Source organism: Python bivittatus, unplaced genomic scaffold (assembly GCF_059951505.1).
Source record: "Python bivittatus isolate LINGU-HERP-01145 unplaced genomic scaffold, Pbiv_v1 ctg000480_np1212, whole genome shotgun sequence".
NCBI classification, from domain to species: Eukaryota; Metazoa; Chordata; class Lepidosauria; order Squamata; family Pythonidae; genus Python; species Python bivittatus.
This window is the reverse complement of record NW_028277075.1, coordinates 12,156,892-12,175,474: the sequence shown is the minus strand read 5'-3', so window position 1 is coordinate 12,175,474 and position 18,583 is coordinate 12,156,892. Positions and strand designations below refer to the sequence as shown.

Genomic DNA, 18,583 nt, shown 5'->3' with positions numbered 1-18,583 from the left:
ATGGAAAACTAAGTTAAAAATGGAAGCTGTGTATCCTGGAGTCAGACCTCACATTTGCTTTGCAGTTTAGTTCCTGAGAACATTTTCATTTCACCAATCTGCCTTCTAGAAAAGCGAGATAAATTTTTGACTATCTGTACCTACTAGAATATTTATCTTTAGTACAATAAAAGTATTAATCTGTTTTTTCAGTAGATATACATAGTATTAAATACACCCAATATAGTTTTATCAAATTCTTAAAAAGATGGAAACAAATAAAAGTATGTATTTAAAAATTTACACTTGCTTATTTAGGAACTTTGAAGATTTCCCTTATTTAAAAAGACTCAAACAAGACTCTCCATCAAAAATGTATTTCTGATTCTAGCAAAAAACAGTAAAATGTTTTCTTAATTTGATAATAAGTAGTTAATTAACTACTCCATTTTAGTATCTACCTCTAGTTCTTAGTCTGAAGAAGATGCTCAGAAAATTAACACAGAAAATAATATAATTTTAATTATTCTGTGCAGTTTGATTAATCTTACTAAAACTTACCTGTCCCCAAGCATACATATTATTATGTGTTTGAGAAGGATTTACTTTAGAAAGGAGAAAACGGGCCTTGAAAGAAATAAACAAAAAAATTATTTTACTAAATAACAGTTAAAATTGTTTCAATCACATAATGTACACCTGTCAGATTCCTATAGCAAGGTCAATTTTCATAGCATCTGCAATTGTAAGCTGCTTTGTGACAGTCTGTGAGTCTTTATGATACATTACACCCTCACCCTCTGTGAGTCTTTATGATACGTTATACCCTCACCTATATATTTCCTTAAGCATCAAAGAACAAGATCAATGCATACTAGTACTAAAAGTTTTCTATTATGTATATAAATATAGTACTCTTAAATATTAATGTGTATCAAAAGAGTAGCATACCCCTAAACACTGATGTTGTTCTTTAACAGCCAAATACCACATCCTTGAGTAACAATGTGCTAATTCAATACATTAGAGGTTTCATGTCATTCAAATACTGCACTGGAGAAAGCATGACAGAAATTAAAGCATTTACAGGTCCCCAACTGGCAAGCAGGCTGCTGTTTTGTTTATAACAGAAAATAACATTTTAGAGCCAGAAAGACTCTCCCTCCCAAACTCAACATGCAGGATAATTCATACTGAATCATGCTCCTTTTAATTATATGAAACAAAAGCTTACCAAAGAACTCTACAGGTAGTCCTCACTTAACAACCATTCAAAGTTACAATGGTGCTGAACAAAGGGACTTAAACCACTGCAGCACCCCCACAGTCACATGATCGTAATCTGGGCGCTTGGCAACCAGCTCGCACTTAGGACAGTCGCAGTGTCACATGATCGCCATTTGCGACCTTTTCAGATGGTTTCTGGCAAGCAAAATCAATGGGGAACTGTGTGATTCGCTTAACAATCATGTGATTTGCTTAATGGACGCTCAAAAAAGGTTGTAAAATCAGGCACGACCTGCTTAACAACCTCCCCACTTAACGAATTTTCTGGTCTCTATTGTGGTCATTAACCAAGGACTACCTGTACTAAATAATCTGTTTTTATTTATCAGTGTAATCCCCCAAATTGGAATCAAAGCAACTTACCTGACTACCCCCATGTTCAGTATCAATGTATCGTGGCATTGGAAATCTTGAATGAAGAATTTCCTGTGCATCATCAACTGGAGCTTGGAGCAAATGACGGAAGTTTTCATATTCTGGCATATCCTGATAGCCTGATTTGCGCCACTGAGCTATAGTCTATAAGTAATGATTTAACATTCATTGTTTTAGTCAAAATTTAATATAAACCAGTTTTAATAGTAAGATTGCTAGAAGTTGGCAAAACAGATTGTTGTTGTTGTTGTTATTATTCAATGTGTATGCTGCCTCAATTACAGGGCAACTCTAAGAGGTTTTGTGCAGTAGGATTAAAACAAGTAAATAACAACTAAAAACAAAAAACACTGAAAGAGTACATGGAGGATAATACCACAAGAGACCATCTAACTATTAGTTATATACTACTACAATCATTTTTTTATTAAGAGCAATTCATCAATTATGGCACTTCATTAAATCCTTAACAATAAATAGACAATACATTCACATTTTCAAGAAATGTATTTATGAGTATTTAATATTCAAGTATCTTAAATATAATTGTTATATTTGACACAAAATTGCCTACTTAGTTCCATGCATGTGATATGATAATTCAGAATGATCAAAACTTTAAAAAGTATATGATTTACTAGTAGTAGCAGATTCTTTAATGACTATACTAGATAGCACTATATCAGCTGTCAGAATCTCATTGTAACCATTTATGGGATATTTAAAGAATATACATATCAGCTTGTCTCTTCCATACTGGGCAAAGAAGAAGATACATGGATAGAGGTGAACACAAATAGAAATTGATATAGCAGGGAGAAGAAAAGAAGAAAGTTATGATAAGAAAGAAGGGTTGTCATGCCCGCTTCTGGCTCTGGACCTGTTTTCAGAGCTCTCTTCTCCCCAAATTAAATGATAAGCTACCTCAGAGATTGAGTACCATTTCAAAAATAGCAAAAGTTGTACATGTATTGGTTGTAGTTACTACTCAAAGTCTTTTCTAAAGAAAGTAAAAGTGACTTCCTCTTACCTCTCCATGATAAATAAGAATTTGGAAAAAGGTGTCCATGAGAAGTATGCGATCAGGTAGAATACTGCTGCTGTCTAAAAGAACAGGCTAATATGAAGAGGAAATACAATTTATTAAATCTACTGGAAAAATCAAAAAGGTTTAAAGACAGCTTTGTGCCAGTTAGTTAGGAAATCAGATACCATTTACAATGTACTACTATTTTGCTCAATTATAGCTTAAGTGTGAATCTTATAAGCAGGTTTCAAAGATATATAATAAAAACATAATAAACAAAGGAGTGTACGATTTGATTTTTTGGCATGTCCTGATAGGCTACATTTTAGAGTACATTCATTAGGCTACATTTTAGAGTAAGATACATTTAACCCTCACCTTTGTTCTGTTCAGCATTAAATCATTACATAAGAGGACTGGAAGTTTTCCTACATTATATTTATAATGTGTATAAATATAGTACAAAATACTTTTTTTTTTAAATGAGACTGGTAAAGTGTGTGGAAAAAGCATTGAACTCACATCCTGTATCTTATTTATTTATTTATTTTATCATATTTAGACATCACCCGACTAAGGAGACCCTGGGCAGCTTCACTTCTTGCCAGCTGATACTATCTGCTAGCAACCTCCTAGTCCTCCCTTCAGAAAACACTGAGCAGTATTCAGATATGCTCCTCTGTGGAAAGGGAAGCAGCATCCAAAAGCAATTCCAAAAGGCCAGGCCAGGGCAAGTATTGAATACCAATCTGATGGCATTTAGCACATGATTAAAAAGCAATCCTTTATAATGGATGTTCCCACTTTTGCCTTGGGCAAAATGAGATTTTTGGAAGGGGAAGATAATCATTAGAATCCGCTTTCCATAGCCCTCAATCAATGTTGAGCCTAGCATTTTGTGACAAATTAAGACATATTCAGTTGTTTTAGTTCATATGTTTTTGATGTTATGCTTATCTGCTTAACATATATTTCAAGCTAAAAAATGATCTGAGCCCTTGTAGCAAAAATAAGATATGCATAGAAAAAATAGGACAAAGCAAAATCTGTCCCCTTGGATTTTTTTTTCCCTATGTGTTATACCTCTGGAGGTCCATTGAAAGAATAGGCGTAAAGAATTGGTTGAATCATTATAAGTGACTGAGTCAGATCTTGACGCATGAAGTGATGGCGATAATAAGAACTTTCATCAGGACTGTTATTGAAAACTTGTAAGAACGGAGATCTTCTTAAATGGAACATAAACTGCAAAAGAAAACAAGTCCAACATAACTCTTTTATAGCAAACGTAAAAGCTAATTGTGTATCAAATTCAGATCAGTGCGCTAATATTACCTGAATGAGAAATGTTTTTGGATCCCCTCTTGAAACAGCTACAGTATAGATTAATGTATACAATCCTGTCTCAGTATGTAGATCTTATAATCAAACTTTTAAACATAATGAATCTTTTAGTGGATGATGAAATCAAGCGGTTTCCAGAATCTCACACAATCAATTTAATCTTGAAAAGTTGCAAGTAATCTTTTAGGAGAAAAAAACAGCCTGGCTTTTCCAGTCTGATTGTTAATAGAAGATTCTATTTTCTATTATAACACCTACAACCTCTCTGCAAAGATTTAGATCCCATTACAAAAAAAAAAGGCCAGTGGACCCCATGCACAAAATATGCTGCATCGAGTTTTACTGAAATGCTGCAGAGCTGAGGGTAACCTACTGTTTTGCCCCTTCTCAGGCAGCCTCTCTAGACTGCTTGTGGTTGCCTCTATCAAATTTTCATAGATCCTTGCTTCCTCATCTGTAACATTTTTACAGAGGACTGAAGACAGGCAATTCCACTTCCACCAGCCCAGTTACCTGCCTCAGAGTCTCCAAAATACAGGTCACAGTGATTTTTTCCCCGATAAATCCACCGTATCTACTGTACTTCACTCCTAATCTGTCATAAGACACACTACTCTGCATTCACAATATGATTTTGTCAAATTTTAATCATACTTTCTTCTACTCACCTGTGGGTAAAGGGAGAAAGTTTCTGAAAATCTGAAGGAATTTGGGTCATCCTTATGATACTCTCCAAATTTCTGGCACTAGAAGATTTTTTAAAAAGTCAATGTGTTCAATATGGCATTTTTAATATATTATGAAGTTGTAAAATAATATATACTATATCTTCCTCTGAAAGACTACAAACCAGACTCCAGAAAAGTACTGAGAAGAGGCTTGAATCACTCTGCACCAAAAACATATGTCCCATAAATATTAGTGACAATAGTTCCATCAATTTTAATAGTTGGGAATGATCTCTATGTAATAGTTTCTCTATTTTGTATGCCTGTGTTTTGCTCTCAACTATGTTCACAACTATGATTTCCAGACAATAAAGTGTTACTTGAATGACATAGCTACTGAGAAAAACTACTGCAACTTACGAATGTGGAGAGAAACTCTGGTGACATAAAAACTATATATATGAGTAGCAATCACCTACAAATAAATATTTTTGTTTCTTACATTAATATACTTCATTACACAAAATGTGTCAGGTTAAAAACCCACTCTCCATTTTCCTAACACTTTTCATCACCCAATGAGAAGGCTTTGCTGGTGTTTATCATTCCCAACTATGGTTTTATGCATTTTTAAAGTATTGGATTTGCATCAGACCTAGAAGAGGGACATGTTCAGTCCTAAAAGAAATTAAAAACCACAGCTTTAGGAAAGAGTGTATCAGGTGGCAGCTGCATGAGTGAGCATATTTCTTATAAATAAGTAACAGATGCTAACAGTAGATCCAGTTGAGGATCTACTTTACATTGGAAGGAAACTTGCACTGAGACATATGGGACGTTTCCTGCAGGCAAATAACAAACATGAGAGCCCCAGTTTGGACATGAGCTAGGTTAAAGACACCTACTTCTTTACTAGAATCATAATCCACTGGGCTCACAACAGCTATTTAAAGCAATTGTTAATGCAACTGCTATTTTACAAATAGCATCACATTAAACTGGATTGTTAGTATGCAGAACTTACCTGTTCTTAGCGAGATGTTTTACTACTTTAGTTGAGAACTATTTTATGTTTAGATACAAATGGGAACAGGATTAACAATAACAAAATACTGCCTTTTTTCCATATCATTAAATACAGACCTATTTATTAGCATATATACTACCCTAATCTTAATACAGTGAATTCGAAGAAACCATTCTGTTCGTAACCTAAGAAAAGTTCCAGGGAGAAATCTCTGATTCGGCACAGATAGGAGGAACGAGGTGATTTTTGAAGGAGTTACAATTATTAATCATACAAGATCACTACCATAGTCCATACATTTAAACAAAGTGTCTCAATTGTTTTTTCCTATCTATAATAATGGAAACAAATGGTTGAGGAACAAATATGGAACAATAAGTCTTCCTAAGTGCAATCTCAAGATAAATATCACTGAAGAGACCCCACCCTTGAAAGGAAACAAATTTTAAAACATTTTGAATGCCTTACCAATCTGATAAGCTGTCTGTCCAACCATCTAAGCACGTCAGGTCCTTCTTCTGTCTCAGCCCTGTACACTGCTAATCTTGCCATAAGAATGGCAGCTGCTTCCTGGTCAAAAGAAGCAGCAATGTTTTGAATCTGTGTCTGAGCATCTGCCCAGCTGCAAAAAAAAAAAAAAAAAAAAAAGCAACTATTTTATCACATATTCAGCCAAAGAGCAGCAGAATTAGCAATTTATAATGTTGTGCCTTGAACCACAAATTTGAATATTTCTTCATATTCACTTTCAACACTATAGCAAAACATTCTTTGCAGAATAACAAGCAATAATGTTTCCCTGAAGAAAGTAATATCAGATGTGGATCACTGCATACTAGCAATAAACTGATCTATTGAAAGTTCTCCCAGTCCCAGCAAAACGTAATGGTTACATCTAGAATGGCCAGTACAAAGTACTTTTGTTTGCACAAAGCGAGACATTCAGTTTTTTTAACTTCCTTAATCAACTTCATTTTCTACATCATACCCAGTATTTATTATATATGTCTATTATATGATCAATAAGGAAAGTCCTGTATTACTCTCCAAAATAAGGCAAAATAAAATCCAAAGTAGAAAAAAGCCTTCCTAATCCACATGGGCAGCTCTGCAGGATGCTAAATACATACTAGATCTGTACTGCAAGCAAAAGGTTATTTTTGCTTCCCCCCCATCACATTGAAATGTATATAGTCCTTTTATATAGATTTGTACTTAGTTATTTTAATATGGATATTTATATTTTTATTGTTTTTATTGTTTTGGATTTTAATTGTGAGCTGCCCAGAGTCACCCTCTGGAGGAGATGGGCAGCATATAAATTTAATAAATAAATAAATAAATAAATAAATAAATAAATAAATTTTAAATGAAATGTTTAGTGATTATCAAGCCTTACAATTTGAGCAGAAATACATGTATTTATTTTATGAAATTTGCATTCTACTTTTTCATAATTAAAAACAATCCCCAAATGGATGTTGAAGGAGAAAATATGGCACCAGGGTAGACAAATACATTACCTCCCTCCCCAAATACACCTTTCTAGGGAAAAATGAACTGTCAGCTCAACCACAAAACATTCAGAAAGTCAAATAATGCCGATAGCCTGGAAAAAGATACCAGGAGGTAAACTTAGACTATGGGAACCAGGGACAGTTTGATTAACCCCATAACAAAAACTCTCTAGAAAGAAACTATATTTATGAAATACTTTCTCTTTATTCTCTCAAAACTACTATTGCTTTGGAGTCCTACCCTGATTATCTCACAGTTACACAGTTACACTCTATCTCATTGACCTCACCATCCAGTTTGCTGCTATATCCAAGCACATGTATATTCTAATCTGTATAACTCTATACAGAGAGGTTTTACGCCCAGCCTCGTAGACTTGTCTTTTGCCTCCAGCACCCTAATAAACCAATTTGTCCTTCAGTGGAATTGTGTACAGGTCTCTGTTTCTAAATGAATTCTGAAAAATTATCCTACAATATATTTGATCTCTCTCTCTCGATGCAACAAACTCAGATTGATACCACTTATAAAACTATAACTTTTCAAACATATTGCAACCTAAGATGTAAGGTTTCAACTTGTCTACCAAAATATCAGTTCCTTATTAAATACTGTTAACTAATGCACATATCATATAAACATCTATAATGCTACATCAAAAATTAATGCTTACTTTCTGGCAATAGTGGTTACCCTAATACGTTTTTGTCCACTTGAATGCTGATATTGAGTCACAAACTGGATTGCACCCCGTCCACCTTGAGGAATTGGAGCATTGTGCTGTTTTGACAAGTGAAAGGTAGACAGAATCACAAGGACATTGAGATAATGACAGGGAACTTAAGGTGGTAACTGTATTGCACAATCCATTCTAAAAATAAAAATTACCTGTCAAAAGCTAACTAAATTAACAAACCAGTAAATTTGTTCCCCATCTTTAGCTACAAATAAATCTAAAACTGGAGCAACTTTGAAATACACACACTTCTCATAACGAAACTGGTTCTTAATCAACACTGAGAATACATCCCGTTCTACATTAAATTGGACGAGCTAACAATTCTTAACACAGAAGGATGTCCAAGTGCTACATGTAACATTGTGACTGTAACAGTTTTTTTAAAGATAAGCAATACTATTTTCCTTATATTACAGATGGAGGTGCTGGGACTGATGATGTTGATTTGTCTACAGCCATCTATTGAGTTTATGGCACAGATAAGAAAATGGGAACCTTCCTGTTTCCTACTCTATCATAAAGCACTACTACTGTTTACAATTTCTCATCAAACTGACACAATTCAAGCAAAGAACTCTATAATTTGCTTTTCTTCATTCTTTAATGGTCAAACAAAGCAATTTCATCGCATGTTTTTTCCACACTCTAATGTTGTGATTCTGCACTGATTAAAATAATTTTAATCTATTAGTTCTGAGGCATATTTTACAAATAGGAAACTATAATTGTATATAATTATAATTATAATCAGGATTATAAACTATAATCCTGAAGGACCACCTCACCCCCACGATTTCAACCTGTCCCACCCGATCTCACAGAGAATGCATGCTCTGGATCCCCGCAGTAAAAGAACTTCGATTAGTGGGGTCCAGAAGGCAGGCCTTCTCTGCTGTAGCCCCCGCCCTTTGGAACATCTTGCCCCCAGGGGTGAGGCAGGCCCCCTCACTCCAGGCCTTTCGGAGGGATTTGAAGACCTGGCTCTGCCATCTGGCCTGGGGCAGGGAGGAAGGATATCAAAAATGGGGTTGGCTGGCCCCTTAGCAGCCTGGTGTGGCCTCTATCGGCCTCTCGGATTTTTTAGCCTTTTTATCTTTCTCTTTGTAACTTTGGTTTTATAATCTTTTAATTATGTATTGCCAATTTTAGTTTGTTGTAAGCCGCCCAGAGTCCCCCATTGTGGGGAGATGGGCGGGGACAAGTCAAATAAATAAATAAATACAGAAGGAGAAGGAGAAGGAGAAGGAGAAGGAGAAGGAGAAGGAGAAGGAGAAGGAGAAGGAGAAGGAGAAGGAGAAGGAGAAGGAGAAGGAGAAGGAGAAGGAGAAGGAGAAGGAGAAGGAGAAGGAGAAGGAGAAGGAGAAGGAGATAGAAGAAGCACAGTAGGACAGAGGCAGAGAACAGAAAGTAAATGCCGCTTTCCTTCTCTGCAAACAATTATAATTGCCAGTTTGAACTACCTTATTTGAAGATGCAAATATCAGGAAACTAAGTTTAGTTAATGATATAACCAGACAGCATAATTATTCAGTTTTTCTATCAACTGGGGATATGTTGATTCTTCTTTTAAAAACAATTTATCAATAAAGTAGGAATTTTTAAAAAGCATAGAAACATGTGCTTTAGAAAAGTCATAGATTACTACATGCCTTCTTCTCTAAAGTTTTGCTAGTTTTAATTTCTATTAATATCCATATATTCCATAATATTCCCCAAAGTCAGTCAAAGCATTATAACTAACCATTAGTCTATCTTCATAAAAAATAGTAACAGTACCTTTGTAGGAACACTTAATTGTAAGACTATAAAATTTTCAGTTATTCTCAATAAAGCATGTTCAGCTATTTTTCTCTTACCTGATTAACCACCTCAAAATACAAAGCCAAAGTTGTAGTAGGATTAAGTCCACAAATCTTCCATTGACAAGTACCTCCTGTTCCTATTTCCTATAAGGAGATTGCAAATGAATTTGTAGTAATAATACAACCTGCTACATACTAGTAAAACTTATTGCATTAAAAATGTATTGCAATAAAATACCTCTTGTTTATTTAGATACAGCAACGTTATGAGATTTTTTTCATGATACCTGAGATAACACAAATCAGCAACAACTACTAACTAGTTATTTAGAAGGAAGGAAGTAAAAAGCAGTTACAGGCTAATTTTCAAAGTTTCCTCCCTACAGATTCCATATCCAGTGCCTGTTTCCTCTAAAGTAAATCCCACATAATCATTATTCCTAGAACTCCAATATTGCCCTCTCACAAAAAGAATAAAAGACTTCAAAGACTTAACTCATTCTATAATCAAAACCATTTTGAGACTAAAGACTACTTCATCTGATGCCTGATGTAGTATATTAAAATGGAAGCAACGAAATGCCACCGTATGGCCAAAGAAAAAACCACAGGGTATCTGTACAAGATGTTCCTTGCACAGATCCAAAGAACAAACAAAACTAGGAAGTTTTGTAATAATGAAGTTACAAATACTCTGAATGGTAATATATCTACTTCAGCGGTAGTAACCAGAAAGACAGCACAAGGTGTAAAATAAATAAGCTCAAACTTTCCTATTTACTTACTTCTAGTAGCTTCAAAAAAGAGTTGCTAGTGTAACTGTATGGTATAAAAGTCTGTGTCTGTGTGTGTGCCTTGAAGTCGGTTTTGACTCCTGGTGACTGCCTGGACTAGTCCCTGCAGTTTAATTTCTATGATGCAATGTACATGAATCTTTAATCAAAGAATAAATCCAATGTTTCACCAAACAGCTACTACTCAGGTAACATGTGTTTCGTTTCTCCACTGTTTGTCCACCAAATCTGCTCCAGAGGATTCCATAATCCTCTAAAGTAGATTTGGAGGACACATGGAGGTCTGCAGAAGAAAAGAGAAAATTTGAACCAGATCTTTGAATATCACTTAGGCTAATCTATAAGAAAAGGGTCTGGTGGAGGAAGAGGAGAAGGATGTATGTGCCACCCAACTCCCAGTGACTCTGGATGTTAAGTGAAAGAAAGCAGGATGCAATTTAAAAGATATCCATTTTTGAAATTAGGAATCATTGTTGCCTAAAAATTAAGTCTAGTCAAATTTTTGTTTTAAAAGTATATATTGAAAATGACAATAGATGATAACAAATGGAAATAATAGTAGATGGAATCCAAACTCATAGGGTAGACCATTTGTTTTCTTCTTACCCATAGCTCCCTGGGTACCTTAGAATTTGCTCTAAAAGACTGGAGTTTCCCCCCATTTCTGAGCAGATTTTGAGGGTATGGAAGCTGCAGCAAGAAAAAAGGAAGTGAAACTCAACAGTATTTTATACAGACAATTAAGAGACTATCTCAGAACATCTCATTGTGCTAAGGCGAAATCTATACACAGGTCAGGAAGCCACAGTACTGTACAGACAGAACATGGTGAAACAGACTGGCTGCAGATTGGCAAAGGAGTGAAACGAGGCTATTCACTCTATTGTTGTTGTTACATTTTTATCCCACCTTTTTTATATATATATAACTCAAGGCAGCAAACATACCTAATACTCCTGCCTCCTATTTTTCCCTGCAACAACAACCCTGTAAGGTGGGTTGGGCTGAGAGAGACTGACTGGCCCAAAGTCACCCAGCTAGCTTTCATGACTAAGGGAACCCTAGAACTCACAGTCTCCTGGTTTCTAGGCCAGCATCTTAACCACTTCCCCAAACTGGCTGTCATATTCATCCTATATGTAGAATATATATTGAGGGAAGCTGGATTGGAAGAAGATGACCATGGTTTTAAAATTGAAGGAAGAAATATCAGTGATAGTTGAAAATGCAAAATCTGATAGTTGAAAATGCAAATGATCTGCAAGCACTAGTAATGAAAGCAGCACAGTGAAAAAATGGGAATAAGATTAAAGAAGACCAAACTAATGACAACAGGTACAGCAACCAGCCTTAGAACTGAGGGTGAAGATATTGAAATGCTGGATAGCTTCTACATTTTAGAATCAACTATCAACACTAAAGGAATCAGCAATCAAAAATATTGCAGCCTAGCACTTAGTAGAGTAGCAATGAAGGAAAAGATATTCAGATGCCATGATCTGTCCATACCTACAAAGATCAGAATTGTGCAGGCAATGGTTTTCCCTGTGACACTATGGAAGCGAAGGCTGGACTTTGAAGAAGCAGAACAGAAAGAGAATTGATGCTCTGAAACTTTGGTGTTAGAGATGACTCCTAAGAATATCATGAATAGCCAAGAAAATGAACAAATGAATCATCAAACAAATAAATCCAGACTTCTCATTTGAGATACAAATGCCAGTTCAAATTATCCTACTTCAGACACATTATGCAGAGACCGAGCTCTCTGGAGAAATCTGTAATGCTGGAAAAAGTGGAAAGAGAAAGAGGAAGAGGATGACCAGCAGCAAGATGGATGTACTCAGTTACTATGGCGATGAGTGCATCATTGGAAGAGATGAAGGACCAGGTTGGAAACAGATCCTTCTGGAGAAAATCTGTGTAGTCACTAAGAGTTGACGCTGACTTGATGGCACATAATAATTTAAGAAAATAACAAAATAATTATTTAGGATATTTGATCAAAAATAAAATTTCTATTGTACTTCATGTGTTAAAAAGAGCAATGGTACGGATTATATAATCAAGCAATAATCTCTGATTTTCATGTTAAATAACTTACATTTTCTGATACACAAGGGCTCTTAGAATTGAGAGATATACAGGGTCCAATTGCTCCAGATACCTTTATTTCTCTTGAAGTCTGTATGGATTTCGATGTAAAAGAGAATAATATACAGAAGGTAGGTTAAAAATTCATTTTACTACTAATCACAGTAGCATGTAAAAGTGAAACTGAGTAGCTGTTCTATCTAGGTTTGAAGCAGAACCAGTCAACCTTTCAAAAATAGCATCTATGATTTTGTTGAACTAATGGTTGTCATGCTTCGTCCCCAAAACTATATTTTTTGTATTAAAAGTATTTCTGGCATTTATGCACTACTTCCTCATATTATTTATAGCAGATTACTCAATTTTCTTTAAATTTAAAGTATTTATTTTCTTTTACAAGAGTGATGGGTTACAGATGTTGGGTGATCTCTAGGAGCAGGAATTTGAATTAGAATATTTTTATTGTCCTTTGAAGCCTTATAGTTTTCCTACTCAGCATTATATCAAAACATACTACTGACCTATAGAGTCCAGGAGGTTATAGAATTCTGACTGGCACTGGCTCACCAGGGTGAGATACTTTTAAACTGAGATTCCAGAGCTTAGACTGGAGCCCTCAGCATGAAAAATATCCATCTACCATTAAGCTATTGCCTCTTTTCAATATTATTTTGTTTCTTAAGCAGCATTTCATTACTCCAACAAGGTATGGATAAACCATATATATTCCCTTGATTTCATGCACTGCTGCTCAACTGTTGAGATGGCAGAGGAAAAAAATGCTCACAGCAAAAAAGGTTTCTATTAAATATTCAGTACATCATGTGAGTGGAATCTAAATATCATACTTATGAGTATACTCCCATGCACTAGAGAGTTTGCTGTAACTGCACAGGAACATAAAATACATTCAGCAATCTATTTTGTAGGTTAGTAAGAACAGAAATTAATACAGTTTAGCCAAACAATGAGTGCAGAATCACAGCTGCACAGTTAAAATTTTAGTTTGCACCTTTAATCCTAGGATCTCAGTGTTTTACTTCACTGTGAAAAGAAGCTGTTCCATTTAAACAGTTTATTTTCACAGTAAAATAGAGAACTTTGATCCTAGGATTAAAAATTTAAACTGAATGTTACTGCTGGCAATACTCCCTTTCCACAAAAGTCTGTTTAGCTCTGAGCTGCACAATAAGGTATGATGGGATAAGAACACCAGAACTTTAAATATTTATAGTAAATTTCATTTCTTACCTTGATTTCTAAGGTGCCTCCAAATCCCATCTTGAATTGCCCTTGCACATCTTTTGTAAACACCCGCTGAAATGTTTGTTTGAACAAAGATGTATTGAAAGAGTCTCCCATTACCATGTAACCTCTACATGAAGACCAAAAAAAAAAAAAAGTAAGACACACATATGGAAAGCCCTCAAGAACAGTTACATTGCCATTTAAGATTTTTCTTAAATTGGCAGAACCTGGTCTCCTACCACAACTGCACATATCTGCATCTGGGAAAACCTCTGCCCTTCCATTTCTTTACGATTCTTCATATTTGTGAATGTAATGTTTAAAAGTAGTCACCAGAAATAAACAAATCTCGTGTTATCTGTCATGTTACTTTATATATACTGACTTTTTAACATATTGTTCACTGAAGAACATATATAATGAAGAAATTAAATTCAGCAAGTGGGACTGAACTACTATTTTATATAATTTGAAGAACAGCTAAATGCTGTTCAGCAATGTGAGCACAGGTATCTTTTAACTTTATAGGCATCCTGAAATTATGCTGGAACATACTTTTGAGTAAATGAAAAAAGGATCATATTTATGAGGTCTATTCACAAACATCAAAAGTTTTGGCTTGCATACCAGTTACATATGTTCATATATGTACGTCCAGTTGGCACATACAGTAAATGATTTTTTTCTTAACAGTTTATTGAAATAATATTTCTTCAGTAGATTGTATAATTCATACATATATCCTCTCATATATTACATACCCTGTGTAGTTAGGACAGCACTTCATCTCCAAAAGACCAGTTTGATCTAATGCGCAGGCATAGATGTCAATAACATGACCTGTTGTAGCAGCACGGTTTGCAAGAGCTTCAAAATGCTATACACAAAATATAAAGTTTTTTTCCAGTTATCTGAGTTTCTATAGCCATACATTAACACAAGATATTCAGGTCTATGACAAAAAGATGCAGACTAAATGCTTCACATCCTTTTAACCCTTCTCAATATATTTTTCACAGTATCTGCTTATATTTCTTTCCATGGTTATATAAGATAAACAAAAAAGTCAACAAAATGGTTCAAAATTGTATTTATTAAGCATGTTATACAAACACAACTCATGAATCATATTTTGATTATAAACTGATATACTATCCATCTGTATTAATTCGTTTCATATGCCATCTGAAGATTAGAATTATAGCTTGCTCTCTCAGAATATTTTTAGGGAGACTCTAAACATTTTTAAGACTTTAAAAAATTCTGGAAAATATGTAGTCTAAAATCCATGTCATTTTGGAATGTATCAAACACACTTCTTAGATAACATAAATGAAAAGTACCATTTATCAAGTCTCTTACCTTAGTACCTTTTTTAACATATTTGGCATTATCTTTTTCAATGTCATGCCAAGATCTTATAGGGAGCTTAAGTTCATCTCCCACAACCATCCCAGGCCCCTGGGTAGCTGGTCCACCAATGAACATCATTATACGAGCACCAGTATTAGGGAAAGTACACTGCAAGATAATAAATACAGTTCAAGTCAAGGAACAAATAAGCCTCCTGAAGTCATTTTTTTTGATATTTAGAACTGCTTATTCATGTTCTGAAAGAGATTGCAGGGTTAATTAGATATGTAAAGTTAAAATAATAATAATTATTCAAATGTTAGTATATTTGATACTTGTGATAAAAGAATATGTTTCAGAAAAACATTTATCATCTTTGCAAATAGTTACCCTAGAACTTTCTAACTTAAATCAAATTCACATTAGCTTAATTCTTTTCCCAAGTCACATCAGAGATAACATGTTACCTCTAGCAGTCCTACAGCTATGGAAAGAGCCACTCCAGAAGACCGCAAAGGTCTTTTCCCCTGGGGAACAGGCCAAGGATCTCGTTGTAGTTCACCCAAGAGGTCAGTGAGATTCATGTCAATTTTCTGGACTGGTTGTAAGAATCTAAAAAGAATAAAAACAGTTTACTTTCAGGGAAACTACTTAAATACTTCTTTTTCCAAGTGGGAAGTGAAATCCAGCCTCGCACAAGCAGAAGCCCATTCTATGGGCTCTTCACTTCTACCTGCTCCTGTCTCCCACCTAAAATCTGCTCTAAAGAACATTTTGAAAATGCATATGAGAGCCAAAGGAGGAGAAAAGAATAATGCCAATGAAAGCAGTTCTAGCAGAAAAAGTTATATATTAGATTTCATTTTGGAAAATATGTACTATGCTGTTCTACAGTTTCAATTTCTCAAACATGATTTAACATTCATTCAGTAGTTAGCAAGCTTGTAAATCTGTGTTCCAAGGAATGCTTAATTGAAAGGATTTATAACCTATGACTGGGTGAAATTCTCAGTCTGTATTTATTTTGTTTTTAATTAACATATTGATCATTTGGAAGAAGACACCTATTGAAAGTTGTTCAGTCAACCTGCAGAAACAACATAGCCAACATCTACTCAAACACACTTATAATCTTACCAGCATATTATTTTAAAAAGTTATTCTATAGTACTACTATAAAAGAGGGAGATATGGAAAGAAGCTAAGGATGGGCTGCTTGCAGGGATGGTGGAGATTTGTCCTGCCCTCCAAGTATCAGTATTCATCCCTGAGGCCACATCATCAGATCCTTGGAGTCCTGAGCTGTGGATGCTGTTACTGAATGCCAGGTTGGTATGCAATAAGACCACACTCATCCAGAATCTGATTGTGTATGAAACAGCTGACCTGGCATGTATAAGCAAGACCTGGATGGGTTGGGAGGAAAGAGTTCCCCTCAAAAAGATATGATGATCTGGGTTTCACGTTTGGCACCAGCCATGAGCCCAGGCAGGGTGCAGTGGGTTGTGGTGGCAGTTGATCATCCATGAGATCTTAAAGACTTTCAGAGGCCCTGCTCTGCAGATAAACAGGTGTGAGACACTCTGGTTGAAGCTGGGCTCTAGGGAGCAATTGGTTTGTTGCTGCTATACCAGCCTCCCTGCTTCATAGCAAAATCCCTATCTGAGTTGCTAAATTTTATCACTAGAACAGTAGTGAAGTCTCCAAGGTTTATAGTTCTTGGGAATTTCAATCTGCTCCCAGGTGGTGTGGAATCTGGGTCAGCTCAGGAGTTCATAGCCACCATGGTAACAATGGACATAACCCAAGTTATTCAAGAGACCAACACAGGCCAACATAGACCAGACCAAAATAAACCAGCTTATTTTTCTTATTGTTTTTAGTTATTTTATATGCCACCCAGAATCACAGGCAGCCTATACATTAAACTAAATAAATACACACTGAATCTAGATAATGTTTATGAAATTTTAGCCTGTGGGAAGTTAACTAATAGAAATGCATTTATCTTTAGTATGGCCCAGATATTATTCAATGTTTTGTTAGTAGCCTACCCTGATCCTTTTGGTCTCTTAGCCAAAAGTGGGGGTGGGGGGAGGGAGGGAGGGAGGTATTGATGCTGGTTCTTAAGGCTTCAGCACTGGTAAAATCAAAAGCTGGTTTGAAAGTACTTTTGGATACATTATGTGAAGACTTAGCTCTCTGGAGAAGGTTCAAATGCTAGGAAAGGTGGAAGGAAAGAGAAGATGATGACCAGCAGCAAGGTAGATAGACTCAGTTACAGTAGTGATGAGTGCTCTGTTGGAAGAGCTGAAGGACCAGATTAGGGACAGATTATCATGGAGAAAATCTATCTATGTGGTCACTAACAGTCGACAATGATTTGATGGCACATGATCAATCAATTGAAAGTAGTAATCAGATCAGCAGTTCTACAAATTACTACTACCTAGGTATCAGTAAAAGAATCACCAAACAGGACACTGATACAAGGAATAATTTCAAAATTAAGTAATTATAGAGATACATAACAAAGCAAAGCTTACTGTAAAGCAATTGAGTAAACTTTCTTAAAATAAAAATGAATACCTGTTAGATGGTGGTGGCTGCTGTACCTGAGGACCACGACCCACTTGTGATACATTGATTTTTGTAAGTCCTAGCATTTCCTATGAACAGTGTATAACAGAATAGTTACATATTTGGCAAATCACTCAAAATAACTACAACTATCCAGATGTAATGGGAAGAAGGAATAACCTTGAGGAACAGGAGGAAGAGCTGCAACCAAGACAATGGTCAGATAAAAGAAATCTGAGTCTGGAGCAGAAATGTAATTTGAGAAAGCAACTCAGACATGACCCTCCCTAGTTCTCATGAAGAAAAGGGAGGGGGGAACACAGTGAGACTTGCAAGATTGATGTCATCCCTCCAAGGCAGACCAAACTTGGAAACCAAAGACATGCAAGCTAATACTGTACTAGAGTTTTAGTATAGGGTTATAGTAACAGAATCTTGCAAGTCTGAATGTGCTTCCCCCTTCCCTCCCTTTTTCTTCATGAGAACTAGGAAGGGAGCATCTGAGATGCTTTCTCAAATTACATTTCTGCCCCAGACTCAGATTTCTTTTATTTGACTGTTGTCTTGGTTGCAGCTCTTCTTCCTGTTCCTCAAGGTTATTCCTTCTTTCCATTATACCAACCAATTATACAACCAATACCCATTTATTTTATTTATTTTTTTAAAAAAAACACCAAGCATTGTTGACTAAGAAAGCTGCCATCCATAACCTAACTTGGAATATCTTCAATTTCCTGATTCTGAAACA

General features: G+C 35.4%; 2 protein-coding genes across 4 annotated transcripts in view; one reads left to right on the top strand and one right to left on the bottom strand.

Annotated features, from left to right (window-relative positions):
• Positions 1–8,977, top strand: part of LOC148214914 (uncharacterized) — a 158,963-nt gene extending 149,986 nt beyond the window's left edge. For all 3 annotated transcript variants that reach the window (XR_015796967.1, XR_015796969.1, XM_088145354.1), the window contains 2 exons: positions 3,231–3,398; positions 8,381–8,977. Coding sequence is in view for 1 of the 3 variants with exons in the window: in XM_088145354.1 (XP_088001480.1) it covers positions 3,231–3,398; positions 8,381–8,399 (187 nt within the window). In the remaining 2 variants the exon portion in view is untranslated. The remainder of the gene's footprint in view (positions 1–3,230; positions 3,399–8,380) is intronic.
• Positions 1–18,583, bottom strand: part of SEC23A (SEC23 homolog A, COPII component) — a 37,736-nt gene that overhangs the window by 4,522 nt on the left and 14,631 nt on the right. The window contains exons 6-19 of the mRNA XM_007434438.4: positions 17,845–17,924; positions 15,723–15,867; positions 15,265–15,423; positions 14,664–14,779; positions 13,906–14,029; positions 12,665–12,745; positions 9,821–9,910; positions 7,899–8,005; positions 6,176–6,329; positions 4,681–4,758; positions 3,752–3,913; positions 2,672–2,758; positions 1,630–1,785; positions 541–606 (exon numbers count right to left, since the gene is read on the bottom strand). Of these exons, the coding sequence (XP_007434500.1) occupies positions 541–606; positions 1,630–1,785; positions 2,672–2,758; positions 3,752–3,913; positions 4,681–4,758; positions 6,176–6,329; positions 7,899–8,005; positions 9,821–9,910; positions 12,665–12,745; positions 13,906–14,029; positions 14,664–14,779; positions 15,265–15,423; positions 15,723–15,867; positions 17,845–17,924 (1,605 nt within the window). The remainder of the gene's footprint in view (positions 1–540; positions 607–1,629; positions 1,786–2,671; positions 2,759–3,751; positions 3,914–4,680; positions 4,759–6,175; positions 6,330–7,898; positions 8,006–9,820; positions 9,911–12,664; positions 12,746–13,905; positions 14,030–14,663; positions 14,780–15,264; positions 15,424–15,722; positions 15,868–17,844; positions 17,925–18,583) is intronic.